The sequence below is a fragment of the Molossus molossus genome, unplaced genomic scaffold (assembly GCF_014108415.1).
Source record: "Molossus molossus isolate mMolMol1 unplaced genomic scaffold, mMolMol1.p scaffold_m16_p_19, whole genome shotgun sequence".
Classification (NCBI taxonomy): Eukaryota; Metazoa; Chordata; class Mammalia; order Chiroptera; family Molossidae; genus Molossus; species Molossus molossus.
Window position 1 is genome coordinate 19,326,885 of NW_023425354.1, and position 26,280 is coordinate 19,353,164.

The 26,280-nt window shown below is 38.3% G+C and overlaps 1 protein-coding gene across 2 annotated transcripts in view; it reads right to left on the reverse strand.

Moving 5' to 3' along the window:
- Nucleotides 1-12,771: 12,771 nt before the first annotated feature.
- The window catches only part of RAD51C (RAD51 paralog C), a 35,125-nt gene continuing 21,616 nt past the window's right edge, over nucleotides 12,772-26,280 (reverse strand). The window contains exons 5-8 of one of the 2 annotated variants that reach the window (XM_036268752.1): nucleotides 22,255-22,321; nucleotides 21,462-21,522; nucleotides 13,910-13,970; nucleotides 12,772-12,899 (exon numbers count right to left, since the gene is read on the reverse strand). In XM_036268752.1, the coding sequence (XP_036124645.1) occupies nucleotides 12,816-12,899; nucleotides 13,910-13,970; nucleotides 21,462-21,522; nucleotides 22,255-22,321 (273 nt within the window). In that variant the 3' untranslated portion in view covers nucleotides 12,772-12,815. The remainder of the gene's footprint in view (nucleotides 12,900-13,909; nucleotides 13,971-21,461; nucleotides 21,523-22,254; nucleotides 22,322-26,280) is intronic. The other variant, XM_036268751.1, reaches the window with a different exon arrangement.

Here is a 26,280-nt window from a genome sequence, read left to right on the forward strand (position 1 = left end):
GCATCAGCCTGCGGTCCGTAGAGACCCTGGTTCAGTTCCCGCTAAGGGCACGTACCTCGGTTGCAGTTTGTCCCTGACCCTGGTTGGTCGTGTGGGTGGCAGCCACTCGATGTGTCCCTTTCACGTCGATGTTTCTCTCTCTCTCTCTTTTTCTCTCTCTCCCTCCCACTCTATCTGAGCAAAAAAATGGAAAAATGTCCTCGAGTGAGGATAAAAAAAAAAATGGTTAAAGGCTAACTTTATGTTATATCTATTTTATCACAATTTAAAAATTTTTTAACCACTATTAAGTTATATATTATACATTTATAATTTTTAAAAAGCTCAGAAACACCATCCTATGCATAACCAAATAGTATTCTTATCTGACCATTTGAAAAACAAAATTTTTTCTAAATCATATTTGAAATATTTATTCATTCAGCAATAGTTGTTAAATGTGTATGTTAGGCATTAGATGGATGGATACATGGAAGAAATGAAAGCAGATAAGCCAACCTATCGCATCTACCTGACAGAGTTGCTAGAAGGATCAAATTAAATAAAGTAAAAATGTTTCAAAATAATAAGGCACCATATAAATATATTTTAATTCAAGCTAAAAGTTGTAATACTCTGGGGAAAATACTACTTCTAAAAAGGATAAAATATTTGTAAAACCAAGAAAGAATTATTTTTTAAATATTTTCTGCATGTGCCCTGGCCGGTGTGGCTCAGCGGTTGGAGTGTCGGCCTGCAGACAAAAGAGTCACATGTTCGATTCTGGTCAAGGGCACACACCTCAGTTGCAGTTTGGTCCCTGGCCCTGGTCAGGGTCACACGGGAGGCAACCAACCAATGTGTCTCTCTCACATCAATGTTTCTCTCTGTCTTTCTCTTTCTCTCTCTCCCCTTTCCTCTCACTCTATCTGAAGATAATGAAAAAATATTCTCAGAGTGAGGATAAATAAACAAATAAAAGTATCTGCATGTTTAAAAAATTAGATTTATGCATTAAAATGGTAGGATAATCTCTAAGGTTTCCTCCAGCAATAAAAGTGTAATGTTGTGTTTTAAATGTTGAGCCTCTATCCTAAAAATAAACAAAAAACAAAGCCAAACTCCTTTAATTAGGTCATGTGAGCTTTTAATTCTATACCTTACTATATTTTATACCTTTTTTTTTTTAAATCCTCACCTGAGAACATGCTTAGAGAGAGGCAGGAGGAGACACACAGAGAGAAAAGCATCTGTTGGTTGCCTTTACCCTGACCAGTGTTTTCACAACCTGGGTATGTGCCCTGACCCAGAATTGAACCAGGAACTTTTCAGTGTATAGGATATAATTCAACCAACTGAGTCACTCCAGCTGGGCTATATTTTATACCTTTAATAATTTATTTGGAATCAAATTTATTTTCTAAGTGCATCATTGTGGAAAGGGTTTCTCAAAGCAGATCAATTGGTTTACACTTTACAGAATGAGTAATTTTGTTTGTTTGTTTGTTTATTTTATTGTTGACAGTATTACAGTATGGGAGTATATCTCCTATTTTCTTTCTTCGTGCCCCACTCCACAGTATGAGTAATTTTTAAAGTAACCTGTACTAATGGCCTGTGTTGCACTAATTGTGGCCAGAGTATTGTAAAACATGGAATTGACATTAAAATAATCCCACTGTGGTCTGGCCGGTGTGGCTCAGTGGTTGAGCGTCGACCCATGCACCAAGAGGTTGCTGGTTTGATTCCCTGTCAGGACACTTGCCCAGGTTATGAGCCCAATCCCCAGTGGGAGGCATGCAGGAGGTGGCCAATTGATGTTGTCTCTTATTGATGTTTCTATCTGTCTCCTTTTCACTTCCTCTCTCTCTAAAATCAATAAAGGAAAAAGAAATTTTTTAAAAAAATCATTGTGTAAATAAGTTTTTGTGTGCAAATATATATATATATGTGTGTGTGTGTGTGTGTGTGTGTGTGTGTGTGTGTGAATGGATTACCAAAAAGGGTGATCAGATGCACTAAAAGGAGTAAAAGCCAATATACATCTTTTGGTTTTACCATACTGTCTAACCACAAGATCAACTATTAATGCAATCACTGTTTGACCAGGAAGTGAGACTTTAATTTTCTGGTAGCATTAGGTGGCAAGCTCATATAAATTGTAGGAAGATAATTCTATCACATCATGAGTAACCAAGTAACAGAGAAGAAAAGACTGGGGACAATAGTTTATATTTATAAATATTTTATATTTAAGGAAGAATAATACTCCTTGAAAAATAAAGCTTTCAAAAAGCAAAGGAACTATCCTGTCTTTCACATTTCATAAATGGGGTGAGCATCTATGAATACAGTTAAAAAATGTTATCAAATCTCCCAGGCTTTACAAACTTTTTTTTTTTTTTGTATCCTCACCTGAGGACATTTTTTTTATATTTTGTTCAGATAGAGTGGGAGGGATAGAGAGAGAGAGAAACATCGACGTGAAAGGGACACATCGAGTAGTTGCCACCCGCACAACCCAACCAGGGCCGGGGACACACCGCAACCGAGGTACGTGCCCTTAGCAGGAACCGAACCTGGGTCTCTCAGGACCGCAGGCTGATGCTCTAACCGCTGAGCCAAACCGGCCAGGGCTTTACAAACTTTAATGTGCATATAAATCACTCAAGGATCACTATTTCTTGACTTGTGTTACAACATGATTTGAGGGGCTGAATAATGGCTCCCCTAAAGATGTTTAGAACTGCACTAGCTGGTTTAGCTCAACGGTTAGAGTGTTGGCCTGTGGACCAGAGTCGAAGGTTCAATTCCAAGGGCATGTACCTCATTTGTGGTTCATATCCGGCCCTGGTTGGGGTCGTGCAGGTGGCATTCAATCGATGTATCTCTCTCACATCAATGATTCTCTCTCTCCCTCTTCCTCCTGCTCTATCTGAAGATAAACAGGGTGAAGATTAGGAAAAAAAAAAAATGTTTAGAACCTAATCCTAGAATCCGTGAATGCTACCCTACATATCAAAAGGGACTTTGCACTTCCGGTCAAGATGGCGGCGTAGGTAAACGCGGTATCGCGTCCTCCCACAACCACATCAAAGTTACAACTAAACTACAGAACAACCATCATTCAAAACTGCCTGAAATCAAGCTGAATGGAAGTCATACAACTACGGAATTAAAAAAAAAAAAGCAGCTACATCCAGACTGGTAGGAGGGGCGGCGGCGCGAGGGGTGGCGGCGGCAGCGGCAGCGGTGGCGGGGCGCGATGGGCTGGTCCCACACCCAAGCATGGCGGATAAAAATCAGGAGGCTCCCACGGCTGGGAAGGTCCTTCCTGAGGACTGAGGGGTCCCCGTCCCACACCAGGTGCCCTGCTCAGGGTCCCAGTGCCAGGAAGAGAATCCCCATAACTTCTGGCTGGAAAAACCAGCAGGAACTGAGGCTCAGGGAGGCAGAAGCGGCTGGAGCCCCAGGCAGCTCCCTAAAGGGCCCGCGCACGGACTTATCGGACTCTCTCCCTCAAAGCTTGGAGGGGAGGCAGCTCAAGGGGCGCCAGAGACATCCAGGGAAGAACTGAGCTGTTTGGCACTGGAGCGAGGGCTGGAGAGGGGGCTTCCTTGGGGACAAACGTGCTGTAAGAGGCCTTTGTTTTTTTGGTGATCCCTTCCCAGGGGCGGCAGACAGGCCCCATATCTGGGACTCCAGCAACCTGGCTCACACTGGTAGCCCCGCCCTGCTGACTCCCTGAGGCCCCGCCCCGCCCCGCCCCACACAACTTTCAAGCCCACCCAAGCTGTTGCCACTTGCTTAACCATAGGATTGGCCGGTCTTGGATCCTGCTTCAGGTTTTTCCTAAATTCTTTCAAACGAGCAGCATCGGGTCTCAACGAGCCCCATACCTCTCATTAAGTAATACACAGAAACAAACACAGGGAGGCAGCCAAAATGAGGAGACAAAGAAACAGGTCCCAAATGAAAGAACAGAACAAAACCCCAATAAAAGAACTAAGCGAAAGGGAGATAAGCAACCTAACAGATACTGAGTTCAAAATACTGCTTATAAGGATGCTCAATGAACTTAGTGAGAACCTCAGTGAACTTAGGGAGGGCCTCAAGAGCATAAAAAGGGACCAGTTAGAAATCATGGATACACAGTTAGAATTGAAGGAGGCATTAACTGAAATAAAGAATAATTTACACAGCTTCAATAATAGAGTATGTAAATCCAAGGAGCAAACCATCAATTTGGAATATAAGGAAGCAAAAAATCCCCAATCAGAACAGCAAAAAGAAAAAAGAATACAAAAAAATGAGGATAGTGTAAGGAGCCTCTGAGACAACTTCAAGCGTGCCAACATTCGCATCTTGGGGGTGCCTCAAGGAGAAGAGCGAGAACAAGAAATTGAAAACCTGTTTGAAACAATAATGGCAGAAAACTTTCCTAACTTGGTGAAGGAAACAGACATACAAGTCCAGGAAGCACAGAGGGTCCCAAACAAGATGAACCCCAAAAGGCACACACCAAGACACATCATCATCAAAATGCAAAAGGTTCAAGACAAAGAGAGAATCTAAAAAGCAGCAAGACAAAGGCAGTTAGTTACCTACAAGGGAGTTCCCATAAGTCTGTCAGCTGATTTCTCAAAAGAAACTTTGCAGGCCAGAAGGGAGTGGCAAGAAATATTCAGAGTGATGAAAAGCAAGAACCTACAACCAAGATTACTCTATCCTGCAAAGCTGTCAATTAGAATCGATGTACATATAAAAACTTTCCCAGACAAGAAAAAGTTAAAGGAGTTCATCACTACCAAACCATTATTATATGAAATGATGAAGGGTCTTTTTGAAGAAAAAGATAAAAAATATGAACAAACAAAATGGCAATGAATACATATCTATCAACAATTGAATCTACAAACAAAATGAACAGGAAGAACAGAAACATTCTCATAGATACAGAGAATACTTTGTTGGTTGCCAGTTGGGAAGGGGGTTGGGGGAATGGGTGAAAAAGGTGAAGGGATTAAGAAGCACAAATTCATTGCTAGACTGACAAACCTCAAAAGGAAAGGGGTTGGTTGGGGGGGTGGGAATAAATAAACCAAAGAACTTATATGCATAACCAATGGACACAGACAATAGTGTGGGAAAAGGGGGGGGGGCGGGAGTGGGGAGGAGGGGGTCAATGGGGGAAAAATGTGGAACATCTGTAACACATTTTACATCCAACAATAAAGATTTAAAAAACAAACAAACAAACAAACAAAAGGGACTTTGCAGATGTGATTAAATTAAAAACCTTGAGACGGGGAGATTATCCTGGATCATCTGTCGGAGCCCTAAATGTAATCCCAAATGTCCTTGTAAAAGGGAGGCAAGAGACAGAGTGAGAAAAAGGTGATGGAAAGAGAGAAGAGACTGGAAGATGCTACACTGCTTTGAAAATGGGCTATGAGCCAAGGAATGCAGGAGGCCTCTAGAAGCTAGAAAAGGCAAGGAAATGGGTTTCCCCCTAGACACTCCAAAAGGGTTGCAGGCCTGCTGACACCTTAATTTTAGCCTTGTGAAATTGATTTCAGATTCAATCACTGTAAAAATAAATTTGTGTGTGTGTTTTTAAGCCAATAAATCTGTGGTAATTACAGCAATAGGAAATTAATACAAGTCATAATTATTTTCAATATCTTCAGAAAAGGAGGGACATCTGTAATAAAAAAGTAATTCATTTTAAATGTTCAATCTCTTTAAAAAGGAACTTACATGCTTATTAGAAGCATTGTTTATAACATTAAAAATACATTATAACTAAAACTCCAAAAAGAGAATTTTAAATTATACAAATACTATCACAGAAAAATTTAATTATGTGGAGCATATAAAAATACATTAGGGTTGCCCTGTCCAGTTTGGCTCAGTGGTTAGAGTGTAGGTCCGCAGACCGGAGAGTCCTGGGTTCAGTTCCCACTAAGGGCACATACCTCAGTTGCAGTTTGTCCCCAGCCCTGGTTGGGGTCATGTGGGTGGCAACACTAGATGAGTCTCTCTCACATCAATGTTTCTCTCTCTTTCTCTTCCTCCCTCTCTTCCTCCTATTCTATCTGAAGATAAATATAAAAATGTCCTCAGGTGAGGATAAAAAAAAAATACATTAGGGCTTTTTAAAAGTAGGTTACAATATAATATAGTTTTAAAATAATTAATGTTCACATATTTTAAGTCTCCTATAGTGTTCAGACTGAATTGTCTTCCCAAAATTTGTATGTTGAAGCCCTAACCTCTAATGTGACTGTATTTGGAGATAGGGCTTTTAGGAGGTAATTAAGGTTAAATGAGGTCACAAGAGTAGTACCCTCATGATAGGATTAGTGCCCTTGTAAAATGAGACATCTGAGAGCTCACACTCTCAGATTAATCTCTCTCCCAGTCATCTGAGAACCCAGCAAGAAGGTAGCCATCTATAAGCCAATTAGGTATCTCACCAGAAACTGACCATGCTAGCACCTTTATCTTGGGCTTTTAGCATCCAGAACTTTGAGGAAAAAAACTTATTTTAAGCCAACCAACCTAAGGTTTTGTGGGTTTTTTTTTTAAATTCCTCACCTGAAGATATTTTTTCATTTATCATCAGAGTGGGAGGGAGGAAGGGGGAGAGAGACAGAGAGAAACATCAATGTGATAGAGCCACATCGACTGGTTGCCTCCTGTATGACCCAACCAGGGCCGGGGCGAACCACAACCCAGGTACTTGCCCTTGACCAGAATAGAATCTGCGACTCATTGGTCCATGGGTAGACGCTCTAACTGCTGAGCCAAACTGGCCAGGGCAACCTAAGGTATTTTATAATGGTAGCCCAAGCTAAGATAGATTTTAGTACTGAGAAGTGGGGTACTACTATCAAGAATACCTAAGAAGCCCTGGCCTGTTTGGCTCAGCAGTTGGAGCGTCTGCCTGCGGTCCGGAGAAACCCGGGTTCGGTTCCCGCTAAGGGCATGTGCCTCGGTTGCAGTTTGTCCCCGGCCCTGGTTGGTCGTGCGGGTGGCAGCCACTCGATGTGTCCCTTTTGCATCGATGTTTCCCTCTCTCTCTCTCCTCTCTCCTCTCTCTCTCTCTCTCTCTCTCTCTCTTTCTCTCTCTCTCTCTCTCTCTCCCTCTCTCCCTCCCACTCTATCTGTACAAAAAATGGAAAAATGTCCTCGGGTGAGGATAAAAAAAAAAAAAGAATACCTAAGAATATGGAAGAGGCATTAGGACTGGGTAATGAGTGGAGGCTGGAAGAGTTTGGAGATGCGTGCTAGAAATATGGATGTGAAGGGCAATTTTGGTAAGTTCTCAGAAATGAGGAACATGTTAATGGAAACTGGCAGAAAAGTGATCCTTGTAAAGTGGCAAAATACTGGGCTGAACTTTTTTCTAATGTTTTGTGCAAGATAGAACTTGCAAGTGATGAAACTGGGTATTTAGCTGTTTTTTGTTTGTTTGTTTTTATCCTCACCCGAGGATATTTTTCCATTTTTTGTACAGATAGAGTGGGAGGGAGAGAGAGGAAGGGAGAGAGAGAGAGAGAAACATCGACGTGAAGGGACACATTGAGTGGCTGCCACCCGCACGACCAACCAGGGCCGGGGACAAATTGCAACCAAAGTACGTGCCCTTAGCGGGAACCGAACCCGGGTCTCTCCGGACCGCAGGCCGACGCTCTAACCGCTGAGCCAAACTGGCCAGGGCTATTTAGCTGTTTTTAAATGAAGTATTGAAGGAGTGGCTTGGTTCTTCCTGATTGCTTATAGTAAAATACAAAAGGAGAGATAAGAATTGAGAAAAGAATTGTTAAGCAAAAAGGAATCAAAACCTAAACATTTGGAAAAATTTCAGACTATCAATACTGCAAAAAAATTAGATAGCATGGTGTGTGGCTGGACCATTACTCCATAAAGAGCTTATGGGATTATATGAGCAGAAATAATGCCAGTATGAACTGAAGGGGATGGAGATGGGACAAACTAAAAGAAGGTTGTTAGACTCTTAGATTTGACAGGACTGTATAAAGCTCTTTAGTTGCAAAAATGGGCTATTCCTCAAGAAGAGGGAAAAATACCCCAAAGGCAATTCAGAGGGTCATCAGAGTACTGCCTCAGTTTCAACAGGACACACAGCCTCTGCCAGAGGTTTTGGGGCAAGATTTCCTGGCAGAGCCTTGGGAGCTGGACCCCAGCCTAGAGCTGTCAGGGTGATGCTGCCACCCCAGTGGACCTCAAAGGCAGAGTATTAAACCAAAGAGGATTATTACTGAGCCTTAAGATCTAATAGACTTCCTCGGTGTTGCTCAGGCATTATTGTGTCGGCCTGCAGACCGAAGGGTCTTGGGTTCGATTTCCAGTCAAGGGCGTGCACCTGGGTTGCAGGTTTGATCCCCAGCCCTGGTTGGGCTGCATGAAGGAGGCAACCAATTGATGTGTCTCACTCACTCTCCCCCCCTTCCCGCCTTCCCTTCCACTCTCTCTAAAAAATAATCAATAGAAAAAATATCCTTAGGCAAGGATTAACAACAACAAAAAAATCAACTAAACTTTGCCTTATTAGATTTTGGACTTGCTTGGAACCCATCACCCCTTTCTTCTTTCTGATTTCTAAATCAGAAAAAATGGGACTGTCTACTCTATGCTTCCCACCATTGTAGTTTGAAAACACTTGTCTGGTTTCACAAGTTCAACAACCAGAGAGAAATTTTATCTCTGAAATAATTGTACCTTGAATATCAGTCATATCTGATTAGAGGATATTTAAATGAGACTTTGAACTTCAGAGTTGATGCTGGAATGAGTTAAGATTTTTGGAGTAGTTGGGATAGAATGTGAATTTGTATGTGAGAAGGACATAAATTTTGGGGACCAAAAGCAGAATGCTCTGGCTGAATTGTGCCCTTCCAAAATCCATATGTTGAAACCCTAACCTCCAACATGACTGTATTTGGATAGGACAGGGCTTTTAGGAGGAAAACAATGTTAAATAAGGTCATACGGTGGAGTCCTAAACTGAAAGGATTGGTGACCTTATAAGGAGATAAATAAGTGGAACAACAAATAGGTATTTCCCTCCCTCCCTCTAAGATAAAAGAAAAAGTTCTTAGCCCTGGATGGTTTGGCTCAGCAGTTGGAGGGTCGACCTTCGGACTGAAGGGTCGTGTGTTCCATTTCGGTCAAGGGAGAGTACCTCCTTGCAGGTTTGATTCCTGGCCCTAGTGGGGGTCATGCAAGAGGCAACTGGTTGGTATGTCTCTCTCACGTCAATGTTTCTCTCTCTCTCCCTCCCTTCCACTCTCTCTAAAAAGCAATGAGAAAATATCTTCAGGTGAGGATTAATAACAAAAAATCTGAAAAAATAAAAAAGATGAGAGAAAAAGCTCTCTCTCCATGAGCATTCACCAAGAAAAGGCCTTATGAACACACCATGAGTAGGCAGCTATCTGCAAGGAAGGAAGAGAGCTCTCACCAGAACCAGACCATGCTGACACACTGATTTCAGACTTCTAGCCTCTATTACTGTGACAAAACACTGTTGTGTTCATTCTATGCTATTTTATTATTGCAACCCAAGTAGACTAAGATTTAAGTGTATATTATATTTGTAACTGGAAAAATAACTATCTTTTCAGCAATAGCAATCAGAAGAGTCGCACATTTAGAAACATTGGGCTTTGTCTATATTTGGGGTCTTAATAGTTCTTTAAAATTCTTCATACTGCTTTATAAAATAAAATCTTACTCTATATGGTGTCTGGTAACAGTGATATTCATCACTTACAATGTCCCCATACCCCAAATTTGATGATTAGAGCAAACTGAATATAAAATGGTGGGTAATTTTTTATAATGACTGCATTAATAAAAACACATGCCTTAAACCCTAACAAATAATATAGTTACAATCAGTTGTCTTACATTAATCATTTAAAATTAGTGTTATATAATGAGAATGACTATATTTCTGATTTGCCTGGGAGAATCCTAGCTTATGTCCACTGCCTTGGTATACTTGTCAGTGCCCACTTTCACTCTCAAAAACTCCTGGTAGCCCTGGCTGGTTTGGCTCAGCAGTTAGAGCATCGGCCTGAGGACCAGAGTCCCAGGTTCGGTTCCCGTTAAGGGCATGTACCTCAGTTGTAGTTCGTCCCCGGCCCAGGCTTAGGTCGTGTGGGTGGCAACCAGTTGATGTATCACTTTCACATCGATGTTTCTCTCTCTCTTCCTCCCTCTCTCCCTCCTACTTTATCTTAAGATAAATGCAAAAGTGTCCTCGGGTGAGGATAAAAAATAAAGTCCTGGAAAACTATGGTTATTCTATGCATATAGTCAATTACATAGTAACCATATATTTAAAATTTTATAAATTTACTGTTTAGTCTGGGACAGGAAATACCAACTGTCACTGAAATCTGGAAAATATAGTTGTTATAGTATATAATAATAAATTATTTAAATAATTTTCTTCCACTGGGAACCAATGTAAATTTTGAGAATGAATTGAGAAATTATAAAAAGAACCAGATGCACCCAGCCGGTGTGGCTCACTGGTTGAGCATCGACTCATGCACCAAGAGGTAGCTGGTTCAATTCCCAGTCAGGGCAATGGGCCTGATCCCCAGCAGGGAGCATGCAGGAGGCGGCCAATCGACGTTCTCTTTCATCAATGTTTCTCTCTCCCTCTCACTTCCTCTCTCTAAAATCAATAAGCCCTGGCCAGTTTGGCTCAGCGGTTAGAGCGTCGGCCAGCGGTCCGGAGAGACCCGGGTTCGGTTCCCGCTAAGGGCACGTACTTCGGTTGCAGTTTGTCTCCGGCCCTGGTTGGTCATGCGGGTGGCAGCCACTCGATGTGTCCCTTCACATCGATGTTTCTCTCTCTCTCTTCCTTCCTGTCTCTCCCTCCCGCTCTATCTGTACAAAAAATGGAAAAGTATCCTCGGGTGAGGATAAAAAAAAATAAAATAAAATCAATAATAAATAAATAAATAAATAAAACCAGATGTTAAAACATTTTGAAATGCTTTTGAAACTACTCAATCCAAAATTTTAACTTATTCAAGCAGTGTAAGATTATTCACAGGAAAATGTCAATACACCTAGAATTCTAGAATGTAGAAATAATTAACTGTGAACTTATTGACCTGACTATTCTGGAAGAGTATATTCCAGACAATTTCCAAATGGAATAATAGTTCCAAAGTCCTTCCATTACTATTATAAAATAAATAAAAAATAAACAAATGAAAAAAAATAAACAAATTACTTAGATTTTAGAATTGAGGTTAACTAAAATTATTGATCATCTAAAATGTGTATTCTACCCATAAAACTGAATATAATGAAATGCTGACTCATGTGCTAGGTTTCCTTTATAATAATAAAATAGGTCATTTTAAGAATTATCAGACCTGCCCAGCCACTGTGGCTCAGTGGTTGAGCGTCGACCCATGCACCAAGAGGTCGCCAGTTCAATTCCTGGTCAGGGCACATGCTTAGGCTGTGGGCTCAATCCCCAGTGGGGTGCATGCAGGAGGTGACCAATCGATGTTCTCTCTCATCGATGTTTCTATCTCTCTCTCTACCCCTTCCCCTCTCTCTAAAATCAATAAAGAAAAAATTTTTTTAAAAAAAGAATTATCAGCCCTGGCCAATTTGGCTCAACAGTTAAAGCATCAGCCCTCAACCAAAAGGGTCTAGGGTTTGATTCCCAGTCAAGGCCATGTACTTCAGTTGCAGGTTCAACCCCTCACCCTGGTCGGGCTCATGCAGGAGGCAACCAAACCATGTCTCTTTCACGTCAATGTTTTTCTCTCTCTCCCTCCCACTCTACCTAAAAAAAAAAAAAAAAAAATCAATGGAAAAATATCCTTGGGTGAAGATTTTAAAAAAAGAACTATCAAAGCTAAACTTAAGGAGAAGAACACAAAAGGAACATTAAAACAATATTTTTTTCTTAGGATTTTCTAGGCAATTAGCAAAGAAAAGAAGAAAAAACAGCCTGCCTGGACACATGAGATTAGCTTTCCACATTTACAAAATAATAATACCTATAATCCCTACTGAGTGTTACTAAATATTGTAAACAGGGTACAATGTAAGTGTAGAACACTCCAGAGAAACTCTTTCAGCCCTGGCTGATTTGGCTTAGTGGTTAGAGGGTCGGCCTGTGGTCCGGAGAGACCTGGGTTCGGTTCCTGCTAAGGGCACGTACCTCGGTTGCAGTTTGTTCCCGGCCCTGGTTGGGTCATGTGGGTGGCAACCACTCGATGTGTCCCTTTCCCGTCGATGTTTCTCTCTCTCTCTTCCTCCCACTCTGTCTGAACAAGAAATGAAAAAAATGTCCTTGGGTGAGGATTAAAAAAAAACAAACAAAAAACCTCAGAGACTCATTTTCATTTAAATATATATATATTTCATTTGATATATTCCTGATTCATTTATGCTATAGTGTGTGTTTATATTTCAAAGAAACAAGTCTACTCCTTGTAAACACTGCATCTCACAGAACCAATACACACGGACGCGCGCATACATATACACACACTTTGAGACTTGTCTTTGTAAATATGTGGGGTTTTTTTATTGATTTTTTAGAGAGAGAGGAAGGGAGAAAGAGAAAGAAACATCAATATGAAAGAAAAACATCGATTGGCTGCTCACTGCACACTCCCCACTGGGGTGGAGCTGGCAATCCAGGCATGTGCCCTGCCCAGGAATTGAACTGGGACCTCTCAGTCCATGGGACAATGCTCAATTCACTGAGCCACATCAGCCAGGCAAGACTAGTCTCTGGATTCCTGTTCTTCCTCTGATTCTCATGACCGTTTTCGGGAGTTCAGTGAACCTTCTGTATGCAATGAACATGCAGTAGCAACAACAGCATCTCTAAATCCCTGAGGCTGCAAGATGAAAAAAATATACAAGTATGCTTTAAAAATATTTAAAATAATGATTGGTCTTCCAAATATGATAAGAGAGCTACTTTATTCTGGGCTAGAAGTTATCACCCACTGTGAATGAAGAGGATAAACTTCATGGACAGATGTCCAAGCCAGGCTATACTAGAGTATTTCCTATCTAGAGATTTATTTATTTATTTATTTATTTATTTATACACATACACTCAGAAATAACACTGCATTATAAAAATGTTCTCTAAAAGACAATCCTAACAAAGTTTGTGGTGATACTATTGGAAGAGGTGAAAGAAAATAACATATAATAATTACTTAGGTATTTTACAAACTTATTTTCACAATTAAATTCTCTAAAATAAAGTTTTCCAATTAGAATACTTTAAATGCACCTAGGCAGTGCAAAGACTAAGTGGATAACTCAGTATTTCTGTTTGTGCCCTTAAAATATGAGATGCCAATAATATATTTGGCTCAAAAGTACTGATAAATATGTATATTTCAGTAAAAAAATGTACGTTCTATGATGTACAATTACAGAAAAATTAACATTATAAAGTAGGATATATTTGGTAGCTATGACAAATCTATAATATCAATGAACCAAAATGAGTAACATTGGTATTTTTTCTTTTATGAAAATTTTTAACAACTTTCACTTTAAAAATATTTAATATCCTGACATTACATATGGCATGGAACACACTACCCTACAAATAACTATTTCCTCAGTTCTTAAAAATAAATTTCAGGCCAAGTGTGACTAGTATATTTTATACTATACTAAAATATTGTATATTTTATATTACACACACACACACACACACACACACACACACACACACTGATATTTTGGGGATAATTCTAAGTATCAAAAGCTGTCCTCAAACTGGCTTGGTGCCTACAGAAGTTAACAGAAGCAATTTGTAAATACTCTCTCTAGATAATTATTGCCCACCAACACCAAAATCGCACTCTAATCAAATAATACTGACTGTGATTTGAAATGGTACTGTAGTTTCCTTCTGGCTTGGTGATTTGCACAATGTTGCCAACCTGCTTAGAGAAAAAAAACACACACAAACACATAATCTGAATTAATTAGTTCAGACAACTGATTTAATCATTTAAATTTATAATTTTTAAATATAATTCTATTATTTTGTTCTCCAAGGACACAGGAAAGAAAAAAATATCAGAAGTACTCCCTTCAAACTATGGCTCTATGTATACATGTAGTAATTATTACATATATTAACAATGACTTGTTTATATAAGTGAAATTTTAAAGCAGCCTTCAAGTCCAATGATTGTTTCAAATAAACCAGAAATTTTTGCCCTAACGGGATAGCTCAGTTGGTTAGAGCATCATCCCAATACACCAAGGTTGCAGGTCCAATCCCCAGTCAGGGTATATACAAGATGCAACCGATGAATGCATAAATAATTGGAACAAAAATCAATAAATAAAAATAAAAACAGCAATTTTTCAACCGGTGTACTACAAAATTTTTAAAACATGCAATACCTGACTATTTAGTCTTGTTGCACTGACCTCTTTTCCCTTAGAATGTCAAAGAAAAAAATAACAATACCAACAATAGCTGTCCAGTGTGAATGAATCAAAATTGTAACTATTTTTTGGTCAGGTTAGCAAAAAACATATTTTTTCGATGTGCCACAGAATTTTAGTAATTAGTTTATGTGTGCCATGAGCTGAAAAAGGTTGAAAATCACAGAAATAAACTATTTTATACATGACAAGATACTATATATGCTTAAGAAAACATAGTGGAAGAAAATATTTAATGAGATAGGAAATATTAATATTACCTTAAGTAAAAGTTATGTGGTATGATCCTGCATTTATGAGTATGTATACACACATATATTTAAAAAATTACTAGAAGGCTACAATTATAAAGTTAAGTTGTGCCCAGCCAGTGTGGTCGGTTAAGCACCGACCCATGCACCAAGAGGTTGCTGGTTCGATTCCCAGTCAGGGCATATGCCCAGGTTGTGGGTCAAATCTCCAGTGGGGGGCCATGCAGGAGGCGGCCAATCAATGTTCTCTCTCATAGATGTTTCTCTCTAAAATCAATAAAGAAAAAATATTATATAGAAAAAGTTAAGTTATTACAAGGTAATGGTTGTTTTTTTTGTTCATATTTTTCAAACTTTCTGGAGTAATTTTGTTTTTGGGTGGTGTTATATTAGAAGTATTAAGACAATTTCTTGGGATATACACGAGGAACATATACTCATATTATACTAATATAAATAAGCTAGAAAAACACATTCTTTCCAAAATGATTATGTCCAGAAAATCACTGTCATGACAGAACAAGATCTGTTTAGGCAGGGTTTTATTATGTACTCTACAAAGTAAGTAACATAAAACTAAAAGCTAAAAGTAGCTAAAAAATAAAATTCTAAGCTCTTATTAACTATGTTTAAATACTATAAAAGCAACTAATATAAGTGAAAACTTTCAAAATTACTTTAAAACTGATATAACTTATTCACAATAGCCAAAAGGTAGAAACAATCCAAATATCTGACAGATGAATAAACAAACTGTGGTATATACATATAATGGAATATTATTCAGTCTTAGAAAGGAAAAAAATTCTGACACATGCTACAGTTAACCTTGAAGACATTGTACTAAGTGAAATAAAGCCAGTCACAATAGGACAAATTTGTATGATTGTACTTATTTGAGGTGCCTAGAGTAGTCAAATTCATAGAAACAGAAGTAGAATGATGGTTGCCAGAGACTGGTGGGAGGAGAGAATGGAGAATTAGTGTTTAATGGGTACAAAGTTTCAGTATAGGAAGATGAAAAGTTCTGGAGATGGATGATGGTGATGATTATGCAATAATGTGAATATACTTTATGCCACTTAATTGTACACATAAATGGTTAAAATGGTAAGTTTTACATTATATATGCTTTAGCACAATTTTATTTTTAAATTATTTATTTATTTTTTATCCTCACCTGAGGATATTTTTCCATTGATTTTTAGGTAGAGTGGAAGGGAGGGAGGGAGGGAGAGGGAAGGAGCGAGTGGGAAGGAGTGAGTGAGTGAGCACGCACACGAAAGAGAGAGAGAAAAACACTGATGTGAGAAAGACACGTTGATTGGTTGCCTCCTGCACAACCCTCACCAGGGATTGAACTTGCAACCCTTCAGTCCTCAGCTGATGCTCTAACCTTTAAGCCAAACCTGCCAGGGCCTTTACCACAATTTTAAAAACTGACATAGCCCTGGCCGGTTTGGCTCAGCAGTATAGCATTGGCCTGTAGACCAATGAGTCACAGGTTCAATTCCAGTCAAGGGCACGTACCTTGGCTGAGGTTTGAACTAGGCCGTGGTTGGATCGTGTGGAAGGCAACCAGTCAGTCAATGTGTGCCTCTCATATAGATGTTTCCCTCTCTCTCTCCTTTTCTCTCCCTCTCTCTCTCTCCCACTCTATCTGAAGATAAACAGAAAAATACCCTCAAGTGAGGATTAAAAAAAAAATTTTTTTTAAATACTGACATAACTGCACTAACTTAGAGAAAAATCATAGACTCTCAGAGTTAAAAGGGTAATTTATTTACGTATAATATGTTGACTTGTTTTCAAAGACAATCAAAAAGGACATCTTGGTTTATGATGTTACTCTTAATTTTGAAATTGCCCCTCTACTTAGGCACAATTTAAAAGAGGAGCAATCAGAGACCATGGTCCATTAGCTTAATGTTTTAGTTTTGCACTTTCAGGATGAAAACAGCAGAATCCAAAATGTCATTTACTCTATAATTGCAACTATATGCATAAATAAAATAACTGCCAAGTAATATGTAATGTAAGACTGGTGGCAACAGGGAGTAAGATTATAAATTTTTATAGTACTTTTAGACTTCATATTCCATCCTTAATGCAAAATACAACAGAAAAATAGAAGCATGGTGTATTTTAACCTACCTTATTAAAAATCTTTCTTTTTTTTTTTTTAATCCTCAATGGAGGACATTCTTCCATTTTTTGTTCAGATAGAGTGGGAGGGAGAGAGAGAGAGAAAAACATCAACATGGAAGGGACACATCGAGTGGTTGCCATCCACACGACCCAACCAGGGCCGGGGACAAACTGCAACCGAGGCACATGCCCTTAGTGGGAACTGAACCCGGGTCTCTCTGGACCGAAGGCCAACGCGCTAACCGCTGAGCCAAACCGCCCAGGGCTCTCTCTCACTTTTTGATTCAATGTAACAAAAATTACCTGATCTTCTGAAAAATTATTATCTAATACCATGTCCAAAAAGGTACTCAGTTCATCTGACTTTTCTGAGAAAATTAAAAAGTAAATAAGCTTTTATGAAGCATTTATGGTTTATTAAGAGTCCTAAAGTCAAATTGGCATTAAGTATTCACGTTGAAAATCTTCCTCAAATTTCTAAGTAAGAGTAAAATTTTATATTTCATGTCTGCATCTCAACAGATCTTTTTAAACAACAAACTAAACCAAAGAATCACTTGACTCATGGCCCAAGCTGAGATGAAGCTTAACATATGGCTGAACTACACAGTTTTGGTCAGGAAGAAACAAGACAGAATTGTGCTCTAAAGCTGAGTATACATATGAAACACTATGTGGGGGTGTTGCTATATTACTCCACTCTACCACTAAATCTTCTTGGCAGAGTGGTATAATTCTGAACAATCTCAGTCTCATAATATCATGAATATGTAAATTGAAGTAAAACAGGCACAATATACAGGATAGAGACCAAAGTAATTCTTTTAGAATGTCATTCCATTATTAGAATGCTTTAACATTTCTATTAGAATATTATTCCATTATTAGTCAAAGGATAAAAATCAGTGTTGCTAGTGAAGGATGGCGACTAGGTCATAAGGTGGGATACTTAAATTCAATTCTCAATATCTATTTTAGCTAGCCAACGTTTTCAGTTTTCTGCTCAAACTTTAAGTGTTCATTTTTATAACTATTTTCCTCCAGTGTGAATTTATATTTCCATCCTTTCAAGATAAACTAAAATTTAAAGGATATACAGGATTTCATGCAAGTTTAATGACTGAAAGATAGCTGGTTTCAAACAAAAAGAACAAAACTATTTTAATTCTATTAAATAAAGTCAACTTCTTCTGGTTATAATAAAGTATGAACATTACTTATCATATAGCCACAGCCTGGAAACAGTTTGGAGAAAGAGGATTTTACCTTAAAAAAGGTGGATAAGAGATATACCTTCAGATTTCCTGGCAATCAACATAATATTAGAATTACATTCAAGAAACAGCAATTATAGGGGAAAAAATGGACTCTATTATAGTCAACAATAAAATGTGGGTACTACTACCTATTTCACAGTTATATGGAAAATAAAATGTTATACACACACAGTGCCTAGCATAATAAAAAGAAAGTTAAGCCCTGGCCAGTTTGGTTCAGCGGTTAGAGTGTCGGCCTGCGGTCCGGAGAGACCCGGGTTCGGTTCCCGCTAAGGGCATGTACTTCGGTTGCAGTTTGTCCCCGGCCCTGGTTGGTCGTGCGGGTGGCAGCCACTCGATGTGTCCCTTCACGTTGATGTTTCTCTCTCTCTCCCTTTCTCTCTCTCCCTCCCATTCTATCTGTACAAAAAAATGGAAAAATACCCTCGGGTGAGGATTAAAAAAAAAAAAAAAAGTTAATAAATATTCAATAAATGGGAGTTATTATTTACTAGTCAGTTAATCTTCTGGGCCTTGGTCTTCTCTCTGTTAATAATAGACATAGATTCTTCAAAGAGTATTAAATGGATTATAAAAAATGCTGTACATAAACTGACCAGTTAAATGCCTAGAACTAGCATGCACTCACTAAAATGACAGTATGGAATATAGGAAAATTGTTACAGAACAGTAGATTTCCCCAAAATCTATCTATTCAATGTCAGTGCTCTACACTATTCTCCAATTTCTTGGAAAGGATTAGTAAGAAACTGAAGTCATAAAATGGTTAACTCTTAAAAATTAAGCATGATTGCCCTGGCCAGTGTAGCTCAGTTGGTTGAGCATCTTGTTCCATGCACCGAAAGGTCACCAGTTCAATTCCAGTCAGGGCACGTACCCAGGTTGCAGGTTTGATCCCTGGTTGGGGTGTGTAGGGAGGCAACTGATTGATGTTTCTTTTTCTCTCTCTCCCTTCCTCTCTGAAAATGAATCAAAACCTATTTTTAAAAAGTAAGCATGACCCTGGCCGATTTGGCTCAGCAGTTAGAGCGTTGGCCTGTGGTCTGGAGAGACCCGGGTTCAGTTCCTGCTAAGGGCACGTACCTCGGTTGCAGTTTATCCCCGGCCCTGATTGAGTCGTGTGGGTGACAACCACTCAATGTGTCCCTTTCACGTCGATGTTTCTCTCTCTCTCTCTCTCCCTCCCACTCGATCTGAACAAAATATCAAAAAATGTCCTCGGTGAGGATGATAAAAAAAAAAAAATTAAGCGTGATTTTCTGATCTCATGGGTACCTAACCAATGCTAATTTACAAAATTAGATAAAGGCAAACTTCTCCTTCTGATGAATACATAAACAAATTAAACATCTTGCCCTGGCTGGTTTGGCTCAGTAGTTAGAGCACCGGCCTGTGGACCATAAAGAGCTGCGGGTTTGATTCTGGTCAAGGGCATGAACCTCGGTTGCAGTTCGGTCCCTGGCCCTGGTCAGGGTCATGTGGTAGGCAACCAGTCAATGTATCTCTTTCACATTGATGTTTTTCTCAATCTCTCTCTCTCTCCCTCCTTCCCTCCCACTCTATCTGAAGATAAAAATAGAAAAATATCCTTGGGTGAGGATTAAAACAAAAACATCTTGCTCTGCTCCTATTATTTTTCTCATCTCTTAGACGTGTTCTACAGTATTTAATAGAATAGTGAGAGGCTATTATTGTACACCAGCTCAAGGGAAGTTCCTAAGAACATTAGTGGATGCACTTTGCAAAAAAAAAAACAAATTTGGGAAAGTGTAAGCAGTATGTTCTAAAGACGCATCTAGAAAAATTGCCAAATCTTTACAATAGGGTTTATTACTAAGCAAAAAAATTATTTTAGTGAATCCAGCGTACAAGGACTTATTTACAGAATTGGGGGATAGGAGTCCATTGTAAGCCACTATGTATTATAGGAAGAAAAAAAAAGGCTAATGGGGACATCTGTAATATTTCAACAATAAAGATTTAAAAAAAACTCACCTGCCCTGGCTGGTTTGGCTCAGCGATTAGAGCATTGGCCTGTGGTCCAGAGAGAATCGGGTTTGGTTCCCGCTAGGGGTGAGTACCTCAGTTGCAGTTTGTCCCCAGCCCCGGGAGGCAGCCACTCATTGTATCCCTTTCATGTCAATATTTTTCTCTCTCTCTCTCTCTCTTTCTCTCTCTCTCTCTCTTCCTCTCTTTCCCTCCCACTCTATCTGAACAAAAAATAAAATAATGTCCTCCGGTGAGGATAAAATAAATAAATAAGTAATAATAATTAATAAATAAATTTAAAAATAAATAAATAAAAACTAAAAAAGACTCATCTGAGCTCTGGAAATGCCATCTTTAAAAGAGACACAAACTGCATGAATTAGTAACAAAAGATGTATGAAAGTGTGACCAGCTCTGCTATGAGCTAGGGGTCAGTAAAATCTAACTTGGTGAGGCATCATTTTTTTCATTTTGTACAAGAACAAAGAAATGCAGATAAAGAAATAGACAATATCACTGACCATACCCAATATGTATTTAAGTAATCCTTTTTTTCCATCTTTGCCCTCACGCTGTCTCAATTTCCTCCTTTCATTAGAGCATTTCAAAACCAAGTTCTCTAGGTTATATAAATTAATCTCAAAGCAGAGAGGCTGGCATAAATCTGACATGTCTAGAAGTGTAGAATAAAAGATTCTGCAGCTTTCAATTGCCTATTTTAAAGAAAATAAAAGCTGGTTTGTTCACTTGCTCAGCAGCTTTAAAAACAAATACAAAGGGTTCATGCTGTCATAGTTTTATTTTAAGGACAATACCATTGAAAGTCAGGTAACTGGATAACAAAAGCAAGATAGAAAAATACAAGAGAAAACAAAAGTAGACACAATTTCATACAAGAAATATATTAAGTAACTAAGAAAAACCATCCTTTTTCCATATAAATTAATCCTAAAGCTAACCTTTTGTCCCAATTTTATTCTCTTTTCAATCCCTTCCAGGAACACAGAGTACTCACCTCCTTCTGCATGGTAAGTAAATGGCACTTGATTTCTAAGAGCTTTAAAAGGTAGCATTCTTTGGCCCACCTACTCATTTCAGGTGCAGCCATCATTTAAGTATTCCAAAGCATTTCCTATGTAGCTAAATGTGCAGATAAAAACATGTTTCTGTTTTCTCTAGGTGATTAAGGACAAAAGCTTTAGTTCATGGGCACTGTATATTTCATCCACTAGACTAGCTCTAAGAAACTGGTAAGTGTTCAGTATAATTAACCCAATAATTAGAATTATTAACGTGTTTCTATACTGACCTTTGCTTTTGATCCCAATGAAAGATCAGCCGTACTGTAGCAGCATGTCCCCAACTTTCCCCTGAAAGAAAAAGAACACAATGATTGTATAATGCCTTACTGAATAAGTTATAAGTCTCTCAGCATTCCTCTGGCCAAATACAGTTTTACTTTGCTTAATTTAACATAATGAGAGTATACTTGGTTTCAAAAAACCTGGTACGGGGATAACACCCTGAGATTAATGGATTTTTACATATCTAAGAAGACACTGCAGATCAATATCTTCTAGTTCTTTTTAGAAAATTTTATAGTTTGAGTTAACATATTTATCAATCTTTCATATTTCAGGACTAACATGTTTCTGACCACCAGAAAAAAAAACAAAAACTCTGACATACTATTCTTAAATATCTTAGTAGAAATAAATCTTGAAGCATTGTATTCTAACAAAACCATGATTGAGGTTAGGAACAAAATCATAAGCCTATTCACTTTAGTGTAATTTGTATTTGAATAGATTCACCCTTCCTCCTGCCTAAGACTGTGAGCTTTCTGAAGGTGAAAATCATCGTATGAATATTATATGCTCAGTACCTGGCACAATAGTTGCTACATAGTAGATACTGAATTAATGTTTGTTAAAGGAAAGGATGAGTCAGTATATAAGGGCACAGTGCTCTGTGCTAAGATTTTTCAGTGACTAAGACAGATATAATCTCTGCTTTCATGGAGTTTATAGTATTCAATAAGCATCAAATGAAAGTAGAAAAAATGTGTTTAACTGAAAATGTTTATCTGATTTAATACCCACCCAATGCTGGTATCAGCAAGGCCTGATTTCTATCAATCTTTGTTGTCATTTGATTAGTTAAAATTACCTACAAAAACAAAATGTAAGAAAATTAAATGAGTTTTCCCCAAAATTTCTCAAATAATAGTCCTGTGATTTTAGTATTCTGAATATAATCTAATTTAAAGAAAGACATATTTAGGTAATCAAAACTTTTCTGATAATTTTTTTTAAAACTTACACATAAAAAAAATAAAACTTACCCATAAAAATTAGTAGTTATCTGAAAACATGAGTCTAATGAACAAAACTTTTTATTTAATTTAATTATTTATTTTTAATCCTTACCCAAGGATATTCTTCCATTTATCTTCAGGCAGAGTGGGAAGTAGAGAGAGGGGGAAGGAGAGAAACATCGACGTGAGAGGGACACAACGACTGGTTGCCTCCCGCACGACTCCGACCAGGGCCAGGGATGAAGCACAACCAAGGTACATGCCCTTGACCAGAACTGAACCCACGACTCATTGGTCCGACACTGTAACTGCTGAGCCAAACTGGCCAGGGCCATAAAACTTTTTAACAAATAAGAACAAAGAAGTTCTTATTGTGAAAATGGAAGAAAAATATAATAGATCATACATAAAGGCCTAAAGAGACCATGCACAAAAACTTCATAACTGGGAGAATCAAGAAAAACCAAGCTTTTAAATGTAAGTTTTGTATAAGGCAATAGGAACAACCAGTATAATCGCAGAAACATCAGTAGTGGTAATAAACATTTCTGAGTACTTAATACATGCCAGAAACCATGCTAGTCCTTTACCTTCATTGTCTTATCTAATCTCCACAACTACACTATGAATGAGGTATTATTATTGTTATTATTCCGGTTTAACACACGAGAAATCAAAAGCTTAGTAAGATTTGAGTCTGTGTTCCTCAGCACTTTTGTGGAATATATTTATATCAAAAGAACATAAAATTCTTAATAACTTAATGCTTACATTTTAGGGAAGAAACAAATACAGAATTATGATTTATGATTTTTACAGAAAAAAGAAACAGAAGCAAAGAATTATGAGAAGAGACCTAAAATCAAAGAATGTACAGTAGAAGTAGAACTGGGGGAAAAAAAATAAAACTCAGTAATCAGGTCAAATGACCCCAAATTGTGACAATGTTAGTCTGCTGATAATAGATACAGGTGTGTTTTAGTCACAGATGGCACTAAAGGCTAAAAATATTGCTAATTCTTTTGGATTAAATACTGGCCTATAGAAAAGATCCCATGTTTTGAAAGTGGAAATAAATAAAAGTGTTTAAGGCTGACTTAATACAGTAAAAGTCAGATTATCTGACACCTTTTTATCCAAAATTCTCCGGAAATGGTTATTTTAAATATTCTTCCAATACAGGTCTTCCCTCCAGATATAAGACAAATACTACTGCAAAATGAAACTGATATAGAACTTCTATGAAAAGCAATGAGAAAAGGTACCTACTCTGAAAAATACATCAGTTTCATAAAATAACTGAGAAAGAAAAGGCTGTTTGGCTATTGCTACTGCAGTGATAACACCCTAAAATTTTTGGTTATCTACAAAGGAGAAATCTGTGATCCACCTAGATCTCAGTTAGTCAAGGATGACATGACTTTCTACTAGTTCTCCCTTTAAGTGCCATAGTTGGCTTCCCCATGTGTTTCAGGCCAGGAATCTTAGAACAAACACAGGAATTAAAATTGGTAATTAGCAGAAATATATGACTAATTGGCATCCCCAACATGCTGAATAATATAATTTACTGTACATACTATCAAGTGTTTAAGCTCTAACAACTGAGATTAATTACTTATACCAACACTTTTTTGTTAGACATGCACTATCCAATTCTGCAGCCATTAGCCACAAATAGCTTTTTAAAATTAAATTATAGCCCTGGCTGGTTTTCTCAGTGGTTAGAGTGTTGGCCCATGGATGAAAGAGTCGAGAGTTCGATTCCGGTCAAGGGTATGAATCTCAATTGCAGTTCGGTCCCTGGCCCTGATCGGGGCGCTGTGGGAGGCAGCCAATTGATGTCTCTCTCTCATTGATGTTTCTCTCTCTCCCCACCTCTTTCCCTCCTTTCCTTTCTATCACTCTATCTGAAAATCAATGGAAAAATATCCTCAGGTGAGAATTTTAAAAAATTAAATTATAAAAGTAGAAATTCAGGCCCAGCTGGTGTGGCTCAGGGGTTGCGCATCAACCTATGCACCAGGAGGTCCCCTGTTCCATTCCCAGTCAGGGCACATGCCTAAGTTTTGGGGTCCATCCCCAGTAGGGGGTATGCAGGAGGCATACCAATCAATGTTTCCCTCATCATCGATGTTTCTCTCTCTCTCTTTCTCTCCCTTCCTCTCTCTGAAACCAATAAAAACATATTAAAAAAACACAAAAACTAGAAATTCAGTTTCTCATTGGACTAGCCATATTTCAAGTGCTTAATAGCCATAGAAGTACTATATTAAACTGAGCATTTTCATCTTTGCAGAAAGTTCTATTAGACAGGTTTAGGGAGTAGTTAATCTAATATATTATCTTCAGGAAAATGTGAATAGACATACTGCTTACCAGATGTTAAACATCCCAAAATTAGAATTTGCATTGTTAGTAACTATTTATAAAATAATTACACTACGTCTGTAAAAATGCTGGGTTTACCAGAATCCATATGAAAATTATTGGGTAATTACTCCAAGCTCTTAATTTAAAATAATGAAGTAATAATCATTTTGAAATTAACTTCATTGTGTCCAGCCGGCGAAGCTCAGTGGTTAAGCGTCCACCCATGCACCAAGAGATTGCCAATTCGATTCCAGGTCAGGTAACATGCCCAGGTTTTAGGCCCAATCCCCAGTGGGGAACATGTAGGAGGCGATGTTCTCTCTCATCAGTGTTTCTATCTCTCTCTCCCTCTCCCTTCCTCTCTCTAAAAATCAATCAAGAAAAAAAATGTTTTAAAAAAAGAAATTAACTTCATTGCTTTAAAAATACTTTTGCTACCAAAATGTCCTTCAATTGATGAACAGATAAACAAAATGTGGTACATAAAGAAAATACAAAAGTATTCAGTCACAAGAAGGATATTGATACATGCTACAACATGGATGAACTTAAAACATTATGCTAAATGCAGGAAGCCAGACATAAAAGACCACATACTGTATGATTCTACTTATAGAAAATATCCAGAAATCCGGCCGTTGTGGCTCAGTGGTTAAGCATTGACCCATGCACTAAGAGGTCACTGGTTCGATTCCCGGTCAGGGCACATGCTCAGGTTGTGGGCCCAATCCCTAGTGGGGGGCATGCAGGAAGCAGCCAAATAATGTTCTCTCTCATCAATGTTTCTATCTCTCTCTCCTTCTCCCTTCCTCTCTGTCTAAAATCAATAAAATAAAAGGAAGTTTAAAAAGAAAAGGAAAGAAAAGAAAATATCCAGAAATGCCCAGCTGGTGTGGCTCAGTAGATTGAGTGTCATCCCATGGACTGAGGTCCTGGTTCAATTTCTGGTTGGTGCACATGCCCAGGTTGCAGGCTCGATCTCCAGTAGGGGGTGAGCAGGAGGCAGCCTATGGATGTTTCTCTCTCACATCAATGTTTCTCCCTCTCTCCCTTTCCCTTCCTTTCTCTCCAAAAAATCAATAAAAACATACTTTAAAAGAAAGAAAATATCCAGAAAAGACAAATACATAAAGACAAAAAACAGACTAGTGGTTGTTAGAAGCTAAAGGGAGGGTGCAATGGGGAGCTAATGGGGGCAAGGGATTTCTTTTGGGGATGATAGAAATGTTCCAAAATCACATAGTAGTGATGCTTGCACAATGCTGAATATACTAAAACCACTGAATTGTATACTTTAAAAGGGTGAATTTTATGGTATGCTAATTACAACTTAATAAAACTGTCAAATAAGCACTTCAGCTAACAATCAAATACATGCATCTCTAAAAAGATTCCACATCAGTATGGCAAAGATTTAAAAGACTCAAAGTTGGGCCCT